Source organism: Coccinella septempunctata, chromosome X (assembly GCF_907165205.1).
Source record: "Coccinella septempunctata chromosome X, icCocSept1.1, whole genome shotgun sequence".
NCBI classification, from domain to species: Eukaryota; Metazoa; Arthropoda; class Insecta; order Coleoptera; family Coccinellidae; genus Coccinella; species Coccinella septempunctata.
In genome coordinates this window covers 13,073,564-13,095,956 of record NC_058198.1, presented here as the reverse complement: position 1 = coordinate 13,095,956, position 22,393 = coordinate 13,073,564, and the positions used below count along the sequence as shown (strand labels likewise).

The following is a 22,393-nucleotide window of genomic DNA, read 5'->3' as shown; positions in this document are numbered from 1 at the left end:
CTTTTGTTTTCTCTTTATTTCAGATAAAAGTTTCTGGTATCTTGGAGAAGACTTTCTGGATTTTCCTTTTTGTTGGAGGAAGAATCAATTTTTCGCAGTGCGAGATGCCCTTCAATATGGAATATTTCAGCTTATTTCGTGAACAATTACAATCCACTACACTCACGGGGAGAAAGGGTTTTTTTACTGAGGTTTTTCCCTAAGCTCTTGTATCATACACCAATTTGTATGGTACCCCGTTACGCTAACCTCTGCTAAAACTGTATCTCATACACATGCTATAATTATTGTTTGCTGTTCAAGATTGTAATGCTCTATATCAAAAGAATATATATATATAGGTGGGTGAAGGTAAACGTGTCGTGGTTTATTAACTCATTTTTGTGAAAATCATATAATCTGTTATTAGTTTAATTATGGATTTTCATGATTAACCTCCTTTCCATATTTTGAAAGCAATGTGATATATTTTCGTCGAATTGTTGCTGATTGTACTGGGAAATCATATTATATATTCCCTTCTTATGGCTTTAGGTGTATGGGTCTAAATATTCAGAATGGATCTCGACGACATGTTTGACATAGTACGTCGGTATGTTGTTTAAAAAAAAAAACTAATTTTCAAATATTTTTTTACATTTAACGTTCTCAACTCCAATCTGATACCCAAAAGACACCAATATAAACGCTCAAAAGTTTGAATTTTGTAAGGGTAGAAATTTTTTCCTTTTTCTTGAATTTATGAAAAATGGATTTAGCGGTTTTTGCATGTCAGCTGATCATTCATTTTTAAGAATCAAAAAAGGAATTACTGAAATGCAAATTCTTCAATATTTTCTTAATGAAAAAGTTATTGCGATAATATATTGATTGACAAGGTATTTATTCTCGAGTGGAATTTGATTGTTACTTGAAAAATCAGGCCGAAGGCGATATTGCAATTCAAGCTTTTCAAAACGGTTTCAAACGATGCAACGATCCAAGGTTTAATGATGAAAAAATACGTAATAAAACTTCGATAATTCATGTTTATCATGAGAAAGAGGCCACAAAGTCTTCAGATTACGTAATTCCCAGTCTGGTACACCACCTTCAAACTTTCATATCCCACCAGTTCAGGATAACTTTTCTGCGACAACTGCGAAGGGTATAATAACTACTACGCCTTGATTCGAATAATAATAGCATTGGTGGGAATGAGGATGTGTCGCTTTCGCAGGAGGATGCTTTCATAGACAGATACCCGAAAACCAAAGTTGTATTGATTTGAGTATATCTTGCGAGAATTCATAATTGAACTCAATAACTAAATATCATGATGAAAAATTGTAACGCAGTGGTGGTGAGGTATAGGACATAGGTTGATTGCATAATAATCTGGTAGATTACAAAAATATCTGAAGGAATTGAAATAATTCCATAATATTTCTCGTATCACAACATGAATCAACAGGCACGTCTCTAGCCCACCTGGCACCCTAGACAGACGGCAAATAATGTGCTGCTCTTACAAAAGTCATCTTTATAGAATGTAATGAAGAATGATAACGCCTAAACAGGGAGGCAATGAAGGTATGAAAATAGTAATAGTAATAGTGTTTATTGATTCCAAAGAATTACACATAACAGCATAAAACATGGAACAAGTCGAGTATGCTTTCTTATATGGAATTGTTTCTACAAGAGTTGTTGAATTTTTGTACACAATATGGTTCACAATTCAATATCAGATCGTACAACCTCTTCTTGAATAACATTAAATTAAAGAAATCTCTCAGCTTAGGTGGTAAAGCATTAAATAGGTTAATGGCCATATATTGAACACAATTTTCTCTCAAAGTTGTTGTATGAGCTGGTACATTGAAAGGAAATATTCTCCTTGTATTATTTAAATTTTTGTATTATACAAAATAGTGGTTGTGTTTCACAAAAAATAACAAGACCGTATATATATATATATATTGTTATGGTCCGTTGATGCTGTATTTTCCTTATTAATTAAAATTTTCACTTTACATCAACGGAACTCTATAAACCAGTCAATTATTTCTTATCTATATTTTATTTTTGGGTTCCATTCTTTCAAATAAAATATGAATTTTCTCCAAAAAATATCTTACTGACTGACAATCTTCAATTCATTCATCTCCTCATGTATGTCAACGATATATTTAGCACTCATAGATTTTAGTATTTACAATTTAAATTTTAAAGGAACTGGACCATATCAATTCAACTGAAAATTATTGACATTTAAATTACAGAAAAAAATGCAAATGGAAATAAATTTCAACGATTTTTCATTGTCCATATTTTCTTTCTACACTTTTATTATATCTGGTGGTTTATCCTTCCAGTTTTCGTTCTCTTTTCCAATTTTCGGTCCATTGTAATTTCGTCCCCTATCAGCTCCATATCTCCCAATTGAATTTTCATTCAGATCCCCATAATTTGCATTCTTCCAGTGCAAATCATCATTAATGGTGTCCATATCAGTTATTTCTATTTCAAATTCTAACTTCTCTTTTTCCTCTGTAATTCTCTGTTTCTCGAAGTCTTTCCAATCCTTGTTGGTTTCTATTTCTAATGTCTTAATATTCATTTCACAATTCTCTACTTTATTGTCGAATTCTTCCAGTGCTTTGTTCACAATCATCTCCAAATTTTCCTGTGTTTGTTCTATTTTCTCTTCGAAATCATCTTCTCACTCGCCCTGTTCTTCAATCTTGTCTTCATAGCTCTTTTCATATTTTGCAAACTCTTTTGTAATCTCTTTTGTTTGTTCTTTCGTTTTTACATCTATTTTTCTGAATTGTTTCCTAATTTCTCTCTTGAATTCTTCTCTTTGCTCCTTTTGTTCTTCCATCTTCTTGGTCTGTTGAATCTTCTTGATTTGTTCATCAAGCTTCTTGGTTCGTTCATCAATTTTTTTAGTTTGTTCCATTGTCATTCTAATCATTAATTGTATTTTCTCATGTTCTTCATTAATTTCTTCACCTTTTATTCTCATTATTCTCAGAAGTAGTCAACCACAAACACCAACCCCTGACCAACTATTGGAGGAATAGCACGGTAAACACCTACATGGTAGGTATCCAGAAGCTCTGAAAGAGAGAAGAGTTAATAAATATCTATCACTCACCTACCTCAAATGTGGATACCTGTTCCCCGAAACTGAGGGACGTCTCACTGTGTTACAGGATCAGGTCGTACCAACGAGAGCATATCTGATGCACATTGCAAAGAAGAACATGCCAACCGATAGATGCCGAAAATGCTCTCAGGCAACAGAATCCATACAGCATATAACATCCTCTTGCTCCATATTAGCATCTCGCGAATACGCTAGTCGGCACAATGCTATGGCGAAGGTCTTTCATCAGGCTATTGCTGTAAAAATAGGGCTCATAACCACCACTCGAAGGGTGCACGAATACTTACCCAAGACGATCCTGGAAAATGAAGGCTTCAAACTTTACTTGAACAATCCAATGATAACGGATAGAGCAGTGCAGCACAACAGGCCCGACATCGTGATTTTCGATAAGATAAACAAGAAGGTAACCATCATCGATGTAACGGTTCCGGCAGACGACAACATGACAAAAGCCTACGCTGAAAAACTTACAAAGTACCATGACTTGGCTTTCGAAATGAAGGAAATATACCAACTGAAAATGGTCAAGATTCTTCCTCTAATAATTTCTACAAACGGACTAGTTGAAAGCCACCTGGTGGAGAACACAGAATTCTTGGAACTGAATCAAGATCTGATAAGTAAGGCTCAGAAGGAGGTGATACTCTGGACAGCGAGGATAGTCCGCATATTTCTTACGGCTACATAGATAACCTTGGCTCCTCTGGCCCGTAGCATGAAAAGAGTATAACAAGCACAGTTCAATCTGCTTTTCAAGTGGTCAATATGTTCACTTCATTTCAAGTGCTTATCAAGTCTGAGACCTAAGAATTTTATATTTTATTTATTTATTTAAACAGGAACCTCTACAGGAAATCCCAATTACAGAGGTTCACAAGAATTAAATCTTAAATTATACATTTGTATATGTGGATCAACAAAATAAAGTATCTATCAAACACAAAAGCATCCAGAAAAAAATTATCATTAACTTTAATATCGTCATCATCAGTATGTACACATTGAGGATAAATTTATTCTAGAATGTTCACTATGGAAAATCACACAATCGGTCTTTTGGACATTTAAAATTAAGTTATGATCCCCAAACCACTGTTCTACAAGTTTTAATAAATCAGTCACAGAACCTCCAAGTGCTGACAAATCCCGCAATCTAACTAGGAAGTTTGTGTCATCCGCAAACGTCACAGCTTTACAACATACTCTTCTATATATAAGATACAATAAGATATGGAATAGAATGTATAAAAGAGGTATCACGTGCACCGCATTTCTGATGGTAGGATGAAAAATTTTGAAAATAAAATAGAAACGAAGTGGAAATATTCAACAACAAAATATAAACTTCATAGAAATTAACATACCTGTTCGGAATAGAAAGATTAGGAGTTGTTAAGATGAGGAATCATCAATTATTCATAACTCAGCTTCTGCGCCGGGGATCCCATTTGATCCTGTAACAACCTCTAGATTTGAAATTAACCACCCACAAAGGGAGATGCAGACTGAACTTGAACTAGCAGCGTCTAAATTAGGACTCGAAATGAATTTCAATAAAACGAAAGTCATGAGTCCAGACAATATATCCATAAATGTCCAAAACAATATCATCGAATGCGTTACCGAAAATATATACCTCGGCCATATCATCAAACTAGGGAAGGACAATCAGCATGCAGAGATAACAAGACGCATAAGGATGGCATGGGCAGCTTTCGGTAAATAAGGACACATCCTAAAAAACAGCATGATTCCTATAAATTTGAAGCGCAAAGTATACAACACATGCTTACTGCCCGTGCAAACATACGGATCGGAAACAATGAGTCTGACTAAAAGTTTCGCAAATAAACTCTCAACAACTCAAAGAGCTATGGAACGCCACATGCTGGGTATTTCTCTCCGGGATAAGATACGAAACGAGTGCATTGGACAACATACCAAAATCAGAGATGTTCTTCAGGAAGTGGCAGAGATGAAATGGAGTTGGGCTGGTCATGTGGCAAGAATGTCCGAGATCAGATGGGCTCATAGGATAACAGTTTGGAGACCTAGAGAAACCAAAAGAGGTGTTGGGCGCCCCCAAAAACGGTGGGTGGATGATATTAGGAGGCTGGCTGGTAAGAGGTGGATAAACGTGGAGCAGGATAGGGAGATATGGAAGCGTTTGAAAGAGACCTATGTCCTGGAGTAGACGAATGCAGGTAGAAAAAGAAGAGAAACAGAAGACCCACAAAGTTTTTACTTCGTTCATTCTAATATCAATTTCATGCCTAAAAATCATTATTATTTATTTATCTGAAAGTACAGGCGGGGCAGATGTTGACTTTTTTGAAAATGACAGCTCTGTAACAGTCAGTATTAAATTTATTGATGCAGATTCCACTCATGGAGAACTAAAACACATCTTTCAACTATGTAATACAATAACAACTTTCAATAGTTCCATAATATGAAAAATTTAGAAATATCAAACATGACATTTGATCTACGACTTGACACAATTATTTTCAATATGAACTTCATTTTTGCATGTCAACATCAACACTCTCCCTTGATATATAAAAAATGACTATTTATCAAAGACTCAATTCATCAAATCCTTCTTCCCGTTTTTACGCAGCCTCCGAAGTTTGCATCGCTAAAACAGTTCAAAAAATTACTTGTTTTGCAACTGTTTACAATTCCAAGATTCCGCGTGCCAGCCAAATAGCGAAGAACTCTATACACTTTAGCTACATGCTCGACAGTTGGATTTTTTAAAAACCTGGATCCAACACTATGTGCGGAATCGGGTCTTATACTAATCATAAGATACATCAGACCAATGGCTTGTCTACAGGGTGTCCCAGCAGTAACTCAGTATCTCATCAGAGATAGATTAGGACTAGCTATGATTGACTATAAAAAATAAATTTCTGTCTTTTCCCAAAAAGCCTAAGGGTGATTTTCAGAATTCCTTGAAATACTGAGATCATAATCAAAGCCAAACATATGGAAATTTATTGGAACTTGAGAGGTTATTGAGACATGCTGAGATCGAGTGAGACACATATCAATTATTTCAATATTCCAGGGCCGAACTAATTATTCCTCATTCGAAGTGTTCAGATTAAAAATATCACTTTAATAATAATTTTCGCTTTTTAGGAAGAACTTTAATTGAGCATCAATACATGGTACCACACAAAGTTGTCACATCAACAATTTATCACTGAGATATTATCTCGTAAATGTCGTGAGTAAATATTAAACGTAGGAATCTTTTCGAAAATCTCAGTGAAGGTGTAGAAGATAATAATAAAGTATAGTATATTTGATAGTATAATATATGAAGTAATTCATAAGTTAAACAACAATAAAAGGCAAAATATTTTACCGTGCATGTCAAGGCATAAATATTAGACGAATATATATCGACTTGATGTAGCAGAATCCCATTTTGGCTTGGAAGCGAGGAATTACCTTGATAATACTTACCCAAATAGCTGGATAAGTCGAGAAGGACCTGTTTCATGGCCTCCTCGGTCTCCAGATCTTAACCCAAAAGATCATTTCTCAATGCAAAACTGAAGGATACAATTTAAAATAATAATGTTTTTTCACCAATAAAACTACACTTACAACGAATTGAGGCATAAGAAAGTTGAAATAGTTGAATGAACAAGATAAACCTCCAAAACCATAGGGTTGTGCGCCACCCATCACAAAATGAACACAAAATAATACGAAACCATTCATTTGACCGCATTTCTTCCTATATCTTTGATTGTGTTAACAATATTAGTGATTTTTATATTATCAGTTTCCTTCAAATAGTGCTTTATGTTCCTACTAAACAAAGTGAAAGAATTCAGTGAGTGCAGCTTTTTGTGCCCTATATGACGAGAGTTTTTTTGTTCTGTGTTCTTCCCCGAATAGCATAATCGTGCTCCAAGAAAGTGGCTCTATTATATATTTTCTATAAAGTTCGATTTCAGTGTTGACGGACTTCATGATACCGGTAGTTATCCATTCTGTTCTTCGTACCTCCTTTCTTCCGATAGTTAAGGTCCTTGTATTTTGTTTCAACAATCTGTCCACTGTCTTCAAAAAATGAGTCGACTTCAGTTGGGGTTCTTCCTGGCAGTAAACAGCTTTCCAGTCAAATTTCTTCATATCTGCTCTAAGTCTCGTATAATTTACGACCCTACAGTACCTCCTGTATGTCCAAGTTGTTTTTTTTCTCGTAGTAGGTAAACTGATAGTTGTAGCGCGGTGATCTGTTATTAGCGTTTCTATTGTCGCATCACAAGATTTTCATCATTGTTGTGTTCGCTTCTCAAAAATATGTGATCCAGGCAAGATTTCCCTTGATGAGTTGCTATATTTATCAACGATATGTAGTTATATTCGCCCATCAGGTTCAAATATGTAGATACCAGGTCATCTGATTCATTCAAGATATTAACATTCACATCTCGTACCACTACATGACAGCTAAAAGTCTGTTTTTTAAGTATCCATCAAGCGACCGGACAAAATCATATTCATCAGTTGAAGGAGGCCTGTAAACGCCAATAATGAGCAGTTTTTGATTATGTATGTATGTAGGAGATAGATGGTCACCTTCAAAACCTTCACTAGCCTAACTTGTATTCGTTTGAAAATGGAAACCTACATCGTTCTTGTTAACTTCACCCTGAGTATATCTGAAAATATCCATTCAAGAGACCAGTTGATGAACAGAATAATTAACTGTTGCGCGATATATTGAAAAACAATGGCGATAAAATTGGGAAGGATATATTCAATCCGAAAATCAGGCTCAGGCTAGAGAAATGTGTCTAAGAAATGATATTTCATTTCGAACAACTCTTTAAATAACGTTAACCGAATTCCAAAATAAGGAATTCACTTTTACTACTTTATTACTGCATTTTGTGTCAAGAGGAATTTGAGAACAAGTAGATGGAAAAAGAGAGTTCATGAACTAAATACTTCTCATCATTCTGTATGAGAAATGCAAAACCTCAGAAGACAAGGGACTTAGATTCCACTATCTCGAAGAGTTTGAGTATTTTCGAAAAACAAACATAACTTTCGAAAGTCTATTTTATTATATGTGGAATTCAGTGGCGTAGTGAAAGTTTCTTTCAACGTGAAACGAAGGATGAAAAGGAAACAGTGTGAAACAAAAAAATTTTTTCATAAGTAGTATTTTCTTTGCGTCTTCTCTTCCTCGTACTAATGTTGAATGTTGTCCCCATTCTGATGAGGTTGCTACAAGGACTTTTAAAATTTCTACCTAGTTTGTTTTCTCGTGTAACCAGATTATTGAAGAAGGATAACGTATATATTGTACCATATTATAAAAACAAAATATGTTAATTTTTTCGAGAATTAAGAACCCCGTTGCGATCCTAGAAAGATGTGAAGTAGTTTACAACATCAGCTTTGATGATTGCGATTCTTGTATCGTTGAGTAGACGGAACGGACATACTGCTAACAAGGATGAATAATTCTCATCGCTATGATTGCAAAAATAAAAAGTTCACTACGGCTCTAACAGTACACCATTGTGATACCGGACATACATACGATTTTGGTGGGCCCACTGCTTGGCAAGGAAAAGTGATTTGTACAAGCGATTATTCAAGGAGATAGTGTTCATCAAGAAAAATAGAAATGCCCTTAATTTTAATTCAGATTGTGCTTCCCTGAATGTCAATTATATTAGTTTGCTCGGAGAGTGAGGATTTGTTGTTGAATGTCTGCGTTGTGTTTACCTTATTGCTTATTGGGATGGGAAGCTTCGATCGATGTCGTTTTATGGGTAAGTTTCTGTTTGTTTTTCGAGCACAACTCTTGTCTGGATGGGACCTTTGATTTGTGAATTTTAATTTACCTCTTTTGACATCATCATTCGGAGTGACTGTAGACATTTTTGTCTGCATGTAAATACTTCTCAAGGTAATTTATTTGTTTTCTTGAGATTCATTTTCCAATTATTGCAAAAAAGTTCAAAGAAGGTTTGTGCTGACGGTTCCGATTTTCAATTCTGATTTCTGGTTTACATTTATTTCTGATTCTATTCAGTCATCCTTCCAACTGCGTGTATGTGTATAGAGGATTATGTTTTTGTATGAATAAAATTCTATTTACAGCCTGAAGAAGGCGGTAAATAGTCGGCCGAAACGTTGATAAGGATGTTGGTCGTTTTTCTTCGAGTTCCTTCAACCAGGAATTTATACTGATTATATCATCGATGTGGAACAAAATATTCATTCCATACCTTTTTCATAATATTTGGTTATTTTTTCAATAATATAACAAGCTTCTTGAGATTTGTGAATCAAACGTTCCTGCTATATTCTCTTTATTTTTTCATTCATTTTATATATTTTATATTATGAAATGAATCATTTCATCCAGATGTCCCCATAAAAAGTAATCCGCAGATGAGTAGGACCAGTAATATTCTGAGATACGGTCTAGAAACTGTATGAAGTAAGGAGGAGGAAACTTTGAGTATACATTCTTATGGGCTGCTAGCGTCGTGTTCATTCTTACAATTAAATATTCAGAAAATATTCACAAATGTCATGAGTTCATTCTGGTTTTTTTCGATTATTAGTTTTTCGTTCACTTGGCATAGTTTGTCCCTTTACGGTGAATATTTCACTCCAATAATTTTTATGACCATCTAAAACTCACTTCAATCCGGATATTAGTTAAGAAAAATATTACTCCCAGAATCAGATTCGGTGCACTCTGCCTTGAGAAATTTAAACTTACTTTAACGTCGCATGAGACAGTGTTGCTAAGTGCGGCAACATCGCCAAGTAGCTCATTTGACAGGTAATTTCATGCTCCATCAGTAAACTACGATAAATTGGGAACTCATACAAGGTGTTTGTGTTCAGCATTACCAATCAAAATTGAGTCCGGACAAGTGTATGAGAACATTACGAAAAATTTGAATAAAATCGATGGAAAATCATCGATATGGATGATGAAAATTATTTCGTGGCAGAAACATAAATCACCCTGTATCTCTCTAATGAGTACATTCACCCAACATTTGTCGGTTGCAGATCCCCATTTTTGAGCCTACTGGTCAGTCACTCACCAAACACCCTGTTATATATCGATATTTTATATTGTGTATGGACGAGTAAGGCGTGAAACAATCAGCTATAAATTCAGCTTGGAACTGACATGAATAATCACACGGAATTACTATTTGATCATATCATAGAATTCAATGTGGATTCTAGTGAATAATTTTATTCAACAAATTATATTTTGATTTCAGTTACTGTTGAAGAGCCAGAGTTCACCGATATCATCGAAAATATCACAGTGGCTGCTGGACGTAATGTGAAATTCGCATGTTCTGTCAAAAATCTGGGAACGTACAAGGTAAAACTTTGCTAAGTTTATTCATGAACAATAATTTTCAATAAATGTAATGTATGTTCGGATTCTAGAACTTGATCAGTCTCGTAAGGACTTTGATGAAATACGAAGTCAGTGTCTTCGTAACACTATTCTCGTAAAGCCGAAGTTAGTTTCCACTTGTTCAGTATTAAAAAAAATATTTTAACGGCTTCGGAATGATGGCGCTGTTATGAAATTTATCTATATTCTCTTTGTTCGAAAACAAACATCCGTTTCTGTATTGATCTTTTCGTCATTAGGTAGTTTCTTCTTTTTAATTTGCATTATAGTAGAGTAGAATTTTTGAGCTGTATTCTACGAACTAAACGCTGATTGTCTTGATATAAACTAACTCTCTTCTATCCATACAGTATCCGAATTTGCGTCTGTTTTTGTTTATAGATTGAAATGATACAATACATGGATCATTGAAAGGTAGATCTTAGTCCACTAATGAATGGCGTCGATATAAGAATGGAGTCTGGTATAATTGCATCCAAGATAAATTCCTTAAACACCAAATATTGTGACAAATCGTTAATGAATATTAAAAACAATTAAGGTTGCAATTTTGTCCCCTCAAGTACTCCCGAATTGGCGTAAAAGTTGCCGGATTAATTAATTAGAGAGAAATCGTACGGCTATAACGAATTAACGTTTTTCATCTTATACGGAAATGAAATTGTTTTTTATGGGAATTTATGGGGTTATGGAGTAAACTTCTACATTGACGAATTTTACACACAGTTCTCAAACTATGTGAAAGGTCGGGTAGTACTGGACATAATAGGAAAAAAATAGTAAAACTTTATTTTATTCTCGAAGTACTCAAACAAACTGAATTTGAAATGATTAGTTCTATGGAGAGTTTCTGAAGTTATTCTATCTATCTCGAACCTTATTCGGTTTTTCAAATCTGTAATGGTGACAAAATTCATCAGATACCATCGTCTCAAAGTAAATGAGCCATGACAAAGTGCGCATACTGAAAACCTCTTTGAATTAACTAATAAAAAAAAAAAATTTTTTCTTGAAAATTTCTGCACGCCTGTAAAGAAGATACAAAGACCTGATGAAATTTGTCACCGAATGAAAGTGGACCATTACAGATTTGAAAAACCGAATAAGGTTCTAGATAGATAGAATAACTTCAGAAACTCTCCAGAAGGTGCAGGAAGAATGTGTCAAGCGCTTTGATTATATTGCACCAAGAAAGATAGTGGTCATTTTGAACATTTAATTTAACTTATCTTGTAATGCACAATGATTCTCCGGGTGGTACTTTAATGCCGACATAAATTTCCAATGTCGCTCCATATTTTTTTCTATTATAGGGTTTTTAGATTTGTCAAACATAATTGTATGTGACAGAACCGGTGGAGAATCATCCCCGCAGGTGGAGACAACGGCAAAACCCATATCAGGTGAATCATCCAGCAATGATCTTTTACTCAGAATCATCTTCGAACTCGAGTCGAAAAATAATATCTTGTTAGAAAACAATACGCTCCTGAAATTCAAAATTTCCGCCCTGCAAAATGAGATTCAGATCAAGGATCAAGAAATAAACACACTCAGGAAGGAAAAAATGTCAACATACCAGATGAGTGGGAGTACCGGTGACCGTGATGAATTGTATTCGCGTACGGTGTCATCTGGGTGCACCGCAACAGCGGGTCATCATCGTACGGCCTCGGGTTCGAATACTGAGAATACGCGTTCTTCAACTGACGCTCATGGCAGTACATTTGCGAAAAAGGAAAAACGAGTCGATCGTGCGAATAACAGCATCGCCGTGACTGAATATAGAACAAGAAATTTAATACCCTCAGCTATGCCTGAAGATCCCGTTAGTCCGAACAAAAATGTTGTCAGCGATGCCCCCATTGGAGGGAATGAAACAGAATGGAAAGTTGTCCAGCACAAACAAAATCGCAGACAAAGGAAAGCTCTGGTTGTTGGTAGCTTTACTGGTTCTTCCTCTGTTGAGGGGGTGGAAAAACTTAAAGCTTTTCATGTATCCAACCTGAAGCCAGATACGACCGAAGGTAGTCTACTGAATTTTCTTAAACAAAAATTCACAAATGTCGTCTGCGAAAAGTTAGAATCTAGCTTTCCGACCCACTATTCTTCGTTCAAAGTTTTGATTCCTAGCTCAGAATATGAAAAGGCACTGGATAGTTCCAACTGGCCGAACAAAGTCAGCGTGCACCATTTTTTCCATCGACGCTAAATTCAACAACCCCAGGAATCTTGAAGTCTCCTATAGATAACATCTCAAACATGGCAGTTTTCGGAATAATGCAGCTGAACGTCCAGTGTATATCGAATAAACTCAATAACTTGGAAGTTCTGATGGCGGAAATGAAACCTGATGTGATCAGTGTTTCGGAACACTGGTGTAAAATCGATAGTGTTGAGTCCATGGTACTACCGGATTACCAGCTGGCTGATTATTTTTGCCGTTCAGCGAGGGAACATGGTGGAACTATGATATATATCAAAAAAGGCCTCCAGGTGAAGAAGTTGAAAGTACAGGAATATTCTGTGGAAATGCATGTGGAAATTTGCGGTATTGTGGTTGTTGTTGGTGGTGCTAGGTTTGGTATATTAAGTGTGTATAGACCATGCACAGGAGACATTGATATGTTCTTCGAAAAAATGTTCTGTGCTCTACAATACTGTATCCTGAATGTAGATTTCATTTTATTGTGTGGGGATCTCAACATCGATTCACTTAAAGCAAATTGCAATAGAGTTAAACTCCTTGTTGAACTGTTAGACTGCTTTGGTCTCACACGAACGTCTAAATCTCCAACTAGAATCTACACTAATGTGAATGGCGTTACTTCAACTTCTAAGGTTGACTATATTATCTGCAGTTCAAATCTTGATAACTATAATTCTACTGTGATTGAACCTCATATAAGTGACCATAGGGCCGTATTTTTCCAATTTTGTGTAAACCTTGTTTCTACCGGAAAAGTTCAAATGTCAGTTAGAAATTTCAATCAGAACAACCTTAACAAATTGACTGCTTGTATATCAGAGAGTAATTTTCAAGAGCTCTACTTGCAGAGCGATGTTGATCTGTGCTTTCAAGCTTTCAGTAATGAAATTATTTAGATTTATGTTGTCCCGTTAAGAAAATCCATTCCACCAATGTGCGAAAAAGTTGGTTCACGGCTGAAATTCAACAAAGTAAACGAAATTTAGACAATTTATATTGGATTCATACGTTGGTGCGTTCACCGTCCACTTCAATCAATTATAAAAATGCAAAACTGCTTCACAACTCATTAATAAAATCTGCTAAATTGAGGTACTACAGTTCAGTTATTGAGAAATCGGATAACAAAAGTAAAGCACTGTGGAGTATAGTCAACTCATTCACTAGTGGGAAAAAACGATCTTATGACCCAGTAGTTGTTAGGGTGGATGGAGTGAAATATGACAGTCCTTCAGAGCTGGTCAGTAAGTTTGCCGATCACTTCACCACAATGGCTAAAGCAAAATTGAAGAATAGTTATGGTGATCACCTGTCTATTTCCTGCACCACTGCACCGTTAATTGAAAATACCTTCTTTTTTTTACCCAGTAACTAAATTTGATGTCTTGGAATCAATCAAGAATTTAAAAAACAAGCAATGCATAGGATTAAATTATATCTCAACTAAGGTTGTCAAATCCATTGCTGAGGTGATAGGTGATCACCTGGCTCATATCATAAATCTTTCAATATCGACTGGTAGATTTCCCAATGCCCTCAAGGAATCCATTGTAATACCGATACATAAAGGAGGCAACCTGGATGAAATCACTAATTATCGTCCTATTTCTATTTTGAGCGTTTTGTCTAAGATTGTTGAGAAAATAGTTTTTGCTAGAATGTCGAAATACCTAAATAAGTTTAAAATACTGAGTCCAGCTCAGCATGGCTTCAGGAGTGGCCGGTCAACGCAGACGGCTGCGCTTAGTTTCATAGAATCCGTGTACCAGGGTATGGATAGCAACTCACATGTTGCAGGTCTGTTTTTTGACTTGTCTTGTGCCTTCGACACACTATCGTTTGAATTTATTTCAACTAAATGCTACAGCCTGGGGTTCAGGGGAATATTTCTTGACTGGTTGCGTAGCTACCCCAATCAAAGATATATGCGTGTTAGAGTTGGTTCCACCTATTCGGAAAAGTTCCCTATTGATTGTGGAGTTCCCCAGGGCTCCGTCCTGGGACCACTATTATTTTTATTGTTCATTAATGATTTGCCAATTCACATATCTCTTTTTTTGTTGGTTCTGTTTGCCGATGACACATCGGTAGTTGTTTTGGCACGGAGTAGGGAGGAGCTTCGCCAGGCTTGCGAGGCAATTATAGGTCAGTTCGTTTGTTGGTGCCGGGCAAACAGAGTTGTGGTAAATGTTAACAAGACAGTCTGTATCTACTTCGGATCGAGAAATGGTCCTGATGACACTTTAATAATGCGCCATTCTAATACAGTGATAACATCTTCTGCCAGTACTAAATTTTTGGGTATATATATGGATAGGAAAATGAGCTGGTCTGCACATGTTGATATGCTCTGCAAGAAGCTAAATTCTTCATTTTATGCAATCAATAGAGTAAGGGATACGCTACCCCTCAGTTCGTTAATTCAAGTTTATTATAGCCTTGTTTTCAGTCACCTTTCCTATAATATCATAATCTGGGGTAGCTGTGTTGATTTCAACAGAGCTTTCGTCGCTCAGAAACGTATTATACGCAGAATTTTCAATTTGTCTGCACGCACATCCTGTCGACCAACTTTCATTGCACATAACTTACTATCATTGCCATGTATTTACATATTCAGATGTTTGCTCTATGCTAAAGAAAATATTAATGAATGGACCAAATTATCTGATTACCATGATTATCACACTAGAAATCAAGATATTTTACTTTTACCGAAGCATAAAACTCGTAAGTTTGAGAACTCTCCTTTGTATCAGAGTATCAGAATGTACAACTGCCTGCCTAAAACGTTGAAGTCCCTCAGTTTTACACCATTCAAAATAAAAGTCAAGAACATACTGCTATCCAAATGTTATTATTCTGTTGTAGAATTTTATCAGGATTGTCCTATAATTGTTAATGAGGATTGAATAATTTGTACAATGACTTGTCCTATACACTGTGTTGACTACAGGATCAATAAATTATTATTATTATTATTATTATTATTATAGAGGTTGAAAGTTGTGCATGAACAAAACTGTAATGGTCGACTTTCATTCGGTGACAAATTTCATCGAGTACCATCGTCTCAGAGTAAATGAGCTATGACAAAGTGCACATACTGAAAACCTCTTTGAACTAACTAATTAAAAAACAAAATTTTTTTCTTGAAAATTTCTGCACGCCTGTAAAGAAGATACACAGACCTTGCCCAAAGAGTATCACATAACCCACTTTCCCTATTCAAAAAATTTAGAGGGTTGATGAGGATGGCACAGGGTGCAACAAGAATTTTTCTAAATGCATAAAAATTTGGTAAAAGTGAAACAAAAGATGACCTGTTTCAGGATTTTGTTGCCAAATATTTTCTTCTGAGAAAATGAATTTGTTCCATAATTTTGACGCGCACTGTAAAGATGGTTCCGTCAAATTCAAGTTTCTTCAGATTTTCCGTCAGTTTCTTCGCTATCTGGCTTGCTGATGAAATGACAATAGAGATGGTCGTGATATCTTTCAACTTCCATTGTCTCCTGGTTTGCTGCTCGAGGTCTCTGTATTTTGAAGTTTTTTCGATGTGCCTATCTAGTAGGTTTTTATTATTGGGAATGGCCACGTCAATGAACAGTGCTTTATTCTCATCTTTGTTCAGTAATATGAGATCAAGTCTAGTGTGCGTAGTTTCCTGATCTGTGAGAACCGTGCGATGCCTGTAGAGCAATTTTTTACATTCTCAAGATCATCAAGAACCATTCGTGGGGTATGGAATTGAATACTTTTTTGTAGTCAACATAAGCAGCATAAAAATTCTTCTATATTCCTTTGGTCTTTAGGACTTTAGCCTTGCGGTTTTCACACTCCTCTCCACAGGAAAATTCATCTATCCCAGATATCTCAGATATCAAAAGGATTAAGCTCTGTTGGAGCCCTTTCCAGGTTTTCGGGCTCGTGGTGGTGGTCGGGTCTTGGTCGCTCCTCGGCTCCCTGCTGTAGGTTGGATTCCTGCTCCACCCGCACTTCCTGTCGGAGCAGACGGTGTTCCTCTGCATTCCCCATGTACTTGCGTACAGTTCTCGCCGTTCCGAGCAGTACCGCCTTCTGCAGGACTTTATAAATATTTTCGTCCAACTGAAGTTTTCTCAAGTTCTCTAGTAGTTTCTTCGGTATCAGGCCTGTAGATGAAATGACAATAGGGATGGTCTTTATATCTTTCAGCTTCCACTGTCTTCTGGTTTGTTCCTCGAGATCTCTGTATTTTGAAATTTTTTCAGTGTCTCTGTCTAGAAGATTGTTATTATTTGGAATTGCCACGTCGATGAATAGTGCTGTGTCCTCATCCTTATTGAGCAATATGAGGTCTGGTCTATTGTGGGTTATTTTCCGGTCTGTGAGAACAGTGCGATCCCAGTAGAGCTTGTGATGTTCGTTTTCCAGCACAGCATCTGGATAGTAATTGTAATAAGGAACCTTTTTCGAAGTTAGAAGTTGGTGTTTTAGTGCCAATTCATAACATTATTATTATTATTTACTTAATTTTTTTATTGACACTCATAAAAGAAAATAGAATATGCTTTGATTAAAATTATTCTTTTTCTTATCACCAAACATCATCCTCGAGATATGAAGAATTACCAAATTCCAACATACCTCCATTTTTTCATGAACTTTCATCGTTCAAAATTTTCCACACATTCAACATAAATGCTTTCATTCATATACAGGGTGTCGCATTCAAAAGTGTCCACCTTCAATAACTTTAAAACGAATCAGAATTTGTGAAAACACTCAGACAGGTCGATTTTTTATGATACGGGGACATGATCTGGGATACAAAGCTTGTTTCTACTAGCAACTACTTGGAGAGGGTTGCAACCCTATCAGGAATTTGAATAGGGAAAGTGGGTAGTTTTGTAGCACAAATTTATGCATGAATTCAAATTTGTATGCAGCTGGAGTTTGTTGGCTTATTACATAAATATTCACAAAGTTAAAGGGTGTTTTTTATGGAATTATGGTACCGATAAAACTAAATGAAACAGAGATGTTCCAACTGATAAATCGATCTTATAATTTCTATTGAAAAGAAAAAAATATGTTTAACAAACAGTATTAGTAAAAATTTACCATATAAGGATATACCGGGTGACCCATAGCTTTTAGGCCAGCAAATATCTCAGTTACCTGCGGAAAAAAAAATTGAAAAAAATACTTGTCGTAGGAGACCATACGCTCTTTCATGCAGCATAGCAAAATCCACCCCCTGACAAACAACCCCCGAGAAACCACCCCTAACTTTTGTTTTTCAAATGGCACCCCCATGTTTGTTGTGCTTCAACTTACAGTTTTTTTCATTTCTCATTCAATGATGTATCATGGTAGCTAGAATGGCATGCAGAATTATGGAAAATAAAAATACAAATGAAATACGAATTTATACGCTCAGCTGTATTGTTACTGCAACATTATACTAAAGAAAATGTTTTATAACATAAATTATAATTAACAAAAAGTTCTAACATTTTATTGACTCTTGACTCTTGACATCCACTTTTTCTTGTCTCTACAATGTGGACTAATTCGATCAGTCCAATTAACAGTACCCACTAACGAATTCAATTTTATCGAGTGACTATCTTTACAACTACATATTATGATATATCATTGATTGAGAATTAAAAAGAGCTGTCAGTTGAAGCCAAACAAACATGGGGGTGCCATTTGAAAAACAAAAGTTAGGGGTGGTTTCTCGGGGGTTGTTTGTCAGGGGGTGGATTTTGCTATGCTGCATGAAAGAGCGTATGGTCTCCTACGACAAGTATTTTTTTCAATTTTTTTTTCCGCAGGTAACTGAGATATCTGCTGGCCTAAAAGCTCTGGGACACCCGGTATAGGATTTCTTCATCGAGATCATGATTTTGTTATATTGGTTCTATTGTTTCTCCATTGTGTCTTTTAGATTCTTGCTGCGTGTTATGAGTGCAGTATTATCAACGTATTGGACGTTTAACTTTCGAGCTCTCCAATTATTTCATAGGTATCGTGGTACCTATTTAATTATATTTTGAACATTTTCAAGTTTTTGTGAAGAGCGATATTTTGAGTTTGTGATTGAAATATAATTACATAATCAGGTTTGAATAGCATGGCGTTTTGAAAAAGTAATAATAAAATGCATATGTGGAAGAATTAATGGCCAAAAATTGAAAAAACACATAAATAGGAATTTTTCTGAGACTTTCAAAAATCAGTAGGTTTTGAGTATATTGTACTTTTCATTCATTAATTGTAGATTTAATTTCGCATCAATTATTTGGAACCCATTTCCATTAATATAACTAGAATTGAGTTAGTTCAAAAGAAATTTCACAAATGTTTTCAAACTTCACTTCCATCTGAAACCCAGGGATCAAGAAAACTATGAATTGTGACTCAAACATTTTATTTTTAACAGCTTGGAGGATGATGATAAAATAAATGACATAATTTTTGTACAAAAACAAATCGAAAATATGAACGGTGGCATGAATTCACCACTAAATAGGACTATAGCAACGATGAATATTAGCCCAACTGATTTTGATTTATTCGCTGATAGTATTATAAAAACAAAAAAAGCAAGAAGTGTCTTGCTCTTGTGAATTTCAATCGGATAAATGGTCTTTTACTTTTTCTAAAAATGTTATAATATGTAATGATTTTTTACTATTTGTGAATATGAGTTTCTGTCTGTATGTGTTCTTGACTAATGAATGAATAAATATAAACACGCAAATTGCCATGTGCTATGAATTTGCTCAAGGAAAAAGAGTACCTAATGTACAATCCGAAACTGGGAAATAATTCCCTTGAAATTCTGCATGAAGGCAATCATTACAAAGTGTGAACAGAGGCTGTTATCATTTAACACCAAGTTTCCACGAAATGACACATGTCCCTGGTGAAAAAATCCATCCGAAACGCCGGTTTTGAAATCGAAAAGCGGTAACAGATTGCGGAGGACATATTAGGGGATGGTTTCAACAGACTAATCTCTCGAAAGAGGAAGCGCGTAAGAAGTTGGGGAGTCAGAGTAAATGTCTGACGGATAAATCTTGAAGAAGTTAGGCCATCAATAAACTTGTAGGTGAAGCATTAGCGACGCTCCCCAACTTCCAATCTTGCCAGCCCAACATATCTTTCCTCAATTTTCGATTTCAGAAGCTTCTTTCCGACCACCGTAATTTCTGAAACCCCACTAAATTGCACACACGATATTTGTAATATTTTTCATTCCCTATGACTCAACTATTACGTCCTCTGTCTCTACACTGGATTAGATCCTATCGACACGTTTCGGAACTTTATAGGTGAGAATTCTCACTGAAGCAATAACGACTGGTCAAAAGTCGTCGTCAACACTTGGAAGTAGAACCTATATGCTGGTACTTATATAGAAAAAATACATGTACTAGAGGACGCAACAGATGTTTTCCTATCATATGAAATATTCTTTAGGTGAACATCAACCAAACCTATTTCGAGTGGAATTTTGAGTTCGATATTATCATGTGCAGAAAAAACAATAACAACATTGAAAGTATTTCTGCTTTATGTTTACTTTCAATTTTTTCATTCGAATGTTTTGAAATCATCAGCAGTGTTAAACGTGACATGAAATGTAGAAATGGATGTTCTGAAATGTGATCGTACACACGCAGAAATTTTCAACAAAACCTGCCCAGGCATTCTACAGTTCAGAAGAAGTACCTTTATTTATCTACAACACCATCTATTGAACCCTGTTGCAAATTTCAACCAGAAGGAGTGCAACTCGAAATAATACAAAATTTCATCAAGAGCGTCATAGTTATTTTCCTAACAAGTGTGGAAAGTGATACTTTTCCGCAAGAGACTGCAGTTGAACGAACGACGCAAAGCGGAAGCTGAAGATGAAGAGAAGAAGAAGAATCCAGCCATACTGATGAGGGTTAGTGGGTCATTCAACGATCGGATCGCTTTGTGCTCCAGAGAAGGCAGACGACACTTTGAACATCTCTTGGATCATTAACACAATTTTTCTTGTCTTTTTCAACGCCCGTTGGTTTTTATATCCAATATTTGAGTAAAATTTTTCGTTCTGATTTCATTTTTCGTGCCTGCTGGACGCAGGAGTGAAAACCTGACGAATAACTCCATCTCTCGGCGTTGATCTGTCGACGGCGACGCTGTCACACTTATCCTATCAGAAACCGACACAAGCTAACTGAAAATGAGAACTGGCAATCTAACACAATATTAAAATGCCTGAGTTACTTTGAACGGTTAGTCTCGATTTTCAGCTAGCTAATTAGTCTAAATAGCGAATTCGTAACTGCAGTTTGTCTGCTAATATGGGGCGTTACAATGTTTGAGAGAACTGGTAACCATTGAATAGGTAAAGATCTAGTAGTTTCAGATGTAATTCATATATCTATTACACTAATTTTGATAACACGCGTTTTAGGCTACGGGATAAAGTGAAGCCAAATTGGTGGCAGGAATTGACTAACACGCATGCGCGAATTAGAAATTCGAAAATGATAATCAAGATGAAGTTTGTTTTCATCTTTGACGTTGAATGATTTAATGAATTCGAATGATGATTTATTTCAAATTCTTGTACAAATTTTGAGAATAATTTTATATGAGGCGAAAGTTAATGAATATTAAATTCATCGAGAATGTATCCGTTTTTTTTTGAATTTTCAGATGAATGAACGAAAAGAGATCAAACCAAATAAGTGCATAAAAACTATTCACCCAATATTATTATGATTTGTGAAATAATAAGTGCCGAATAGGAATGGTATTGTTCATACTTAGTGAAGGAAACTGAAGAGTGACATAATAACAAGTTCGTTTTATATTACTGTTTCATACCTATTTCGATATTGCTTGCACGTGCACACATCATACTTATATCATCTCCTGAATTTCCCCTCTTGAAAGTCCACTCAATACTTAATAAAAAATATTCTTGATTCAACATTTAATGTAATATGTAGTACATATTAGTTATATTATATATATTATATTATTCTTCGTTATTCTAAGGGAATCGGCCTCTTTTAGTGAAGAAAACTCTTTATTCTCTTGCCGAGCTTTCGGAATATTTTATTCCATCCTCAGGGCTACTACAAGGTTTTTTAGTCAATACAATGATAAGATTATATCAGACAACACAAACTTACAGAATTTGAATCTCTATAACTATATTATATTATGTATATATAAAAGTACCGAGTGCTCATTAAAAGAGCCATGCTTCAATAAAAGCAATACAATAATCAATTTGGCAATAAAAATATTTAGAAAATGAGAAACTGGTAGATATTGGTAACTACATACAGTTTGGCTTTATAGATGTCGACGTAGATGTTTCACTATTTCATTGTTGAAAAATGTTTTCACAGTCCTACGATTTTGTTGATTCAACATCCCTTTAGTTAATCTCCACATGTTTTGGAAAACACATAATATTTCACTTTTGTTATGAATCCGAGCGTCTAGTGTTGCAATAAGTTTCATGAATTTTGATTTCTAATTATTAGAAATGAAGCGATAAAATACAGTACTACGTAAT

The 22,393-nt window shown here is 35.4% G+C and overlaps 1 protein-coding gene across 4 annotated transcripts in view; it reads left to right on the top strand.

Moving 5' to 3' along the window:
- Positions 1–22,393, top strand: part of LOC123321548 (neurotrimin-like) — a 652,977-nt gene that overhangs the window by 281,128 nt on the left and 349,456 nt on the right. For 3 of the 4 annotated variants that reach the window (XM_044909213.1, XM_044909212.1, XM_044909214.1), the window contains one exon: positions 10,456–10,562. In XM_044909213.1, coding sequence (XP_044765148.1) covers positions 10,456–10,562 — 107 coding nt within the window. Of the gene's footprint in view, positions 1–8,770; positions 8,974–10,455; positions 10,563–22,393 lie in introns of those variants that run through there. The other variant, XM_044909211.1, reaches the window with a different exon arrangement.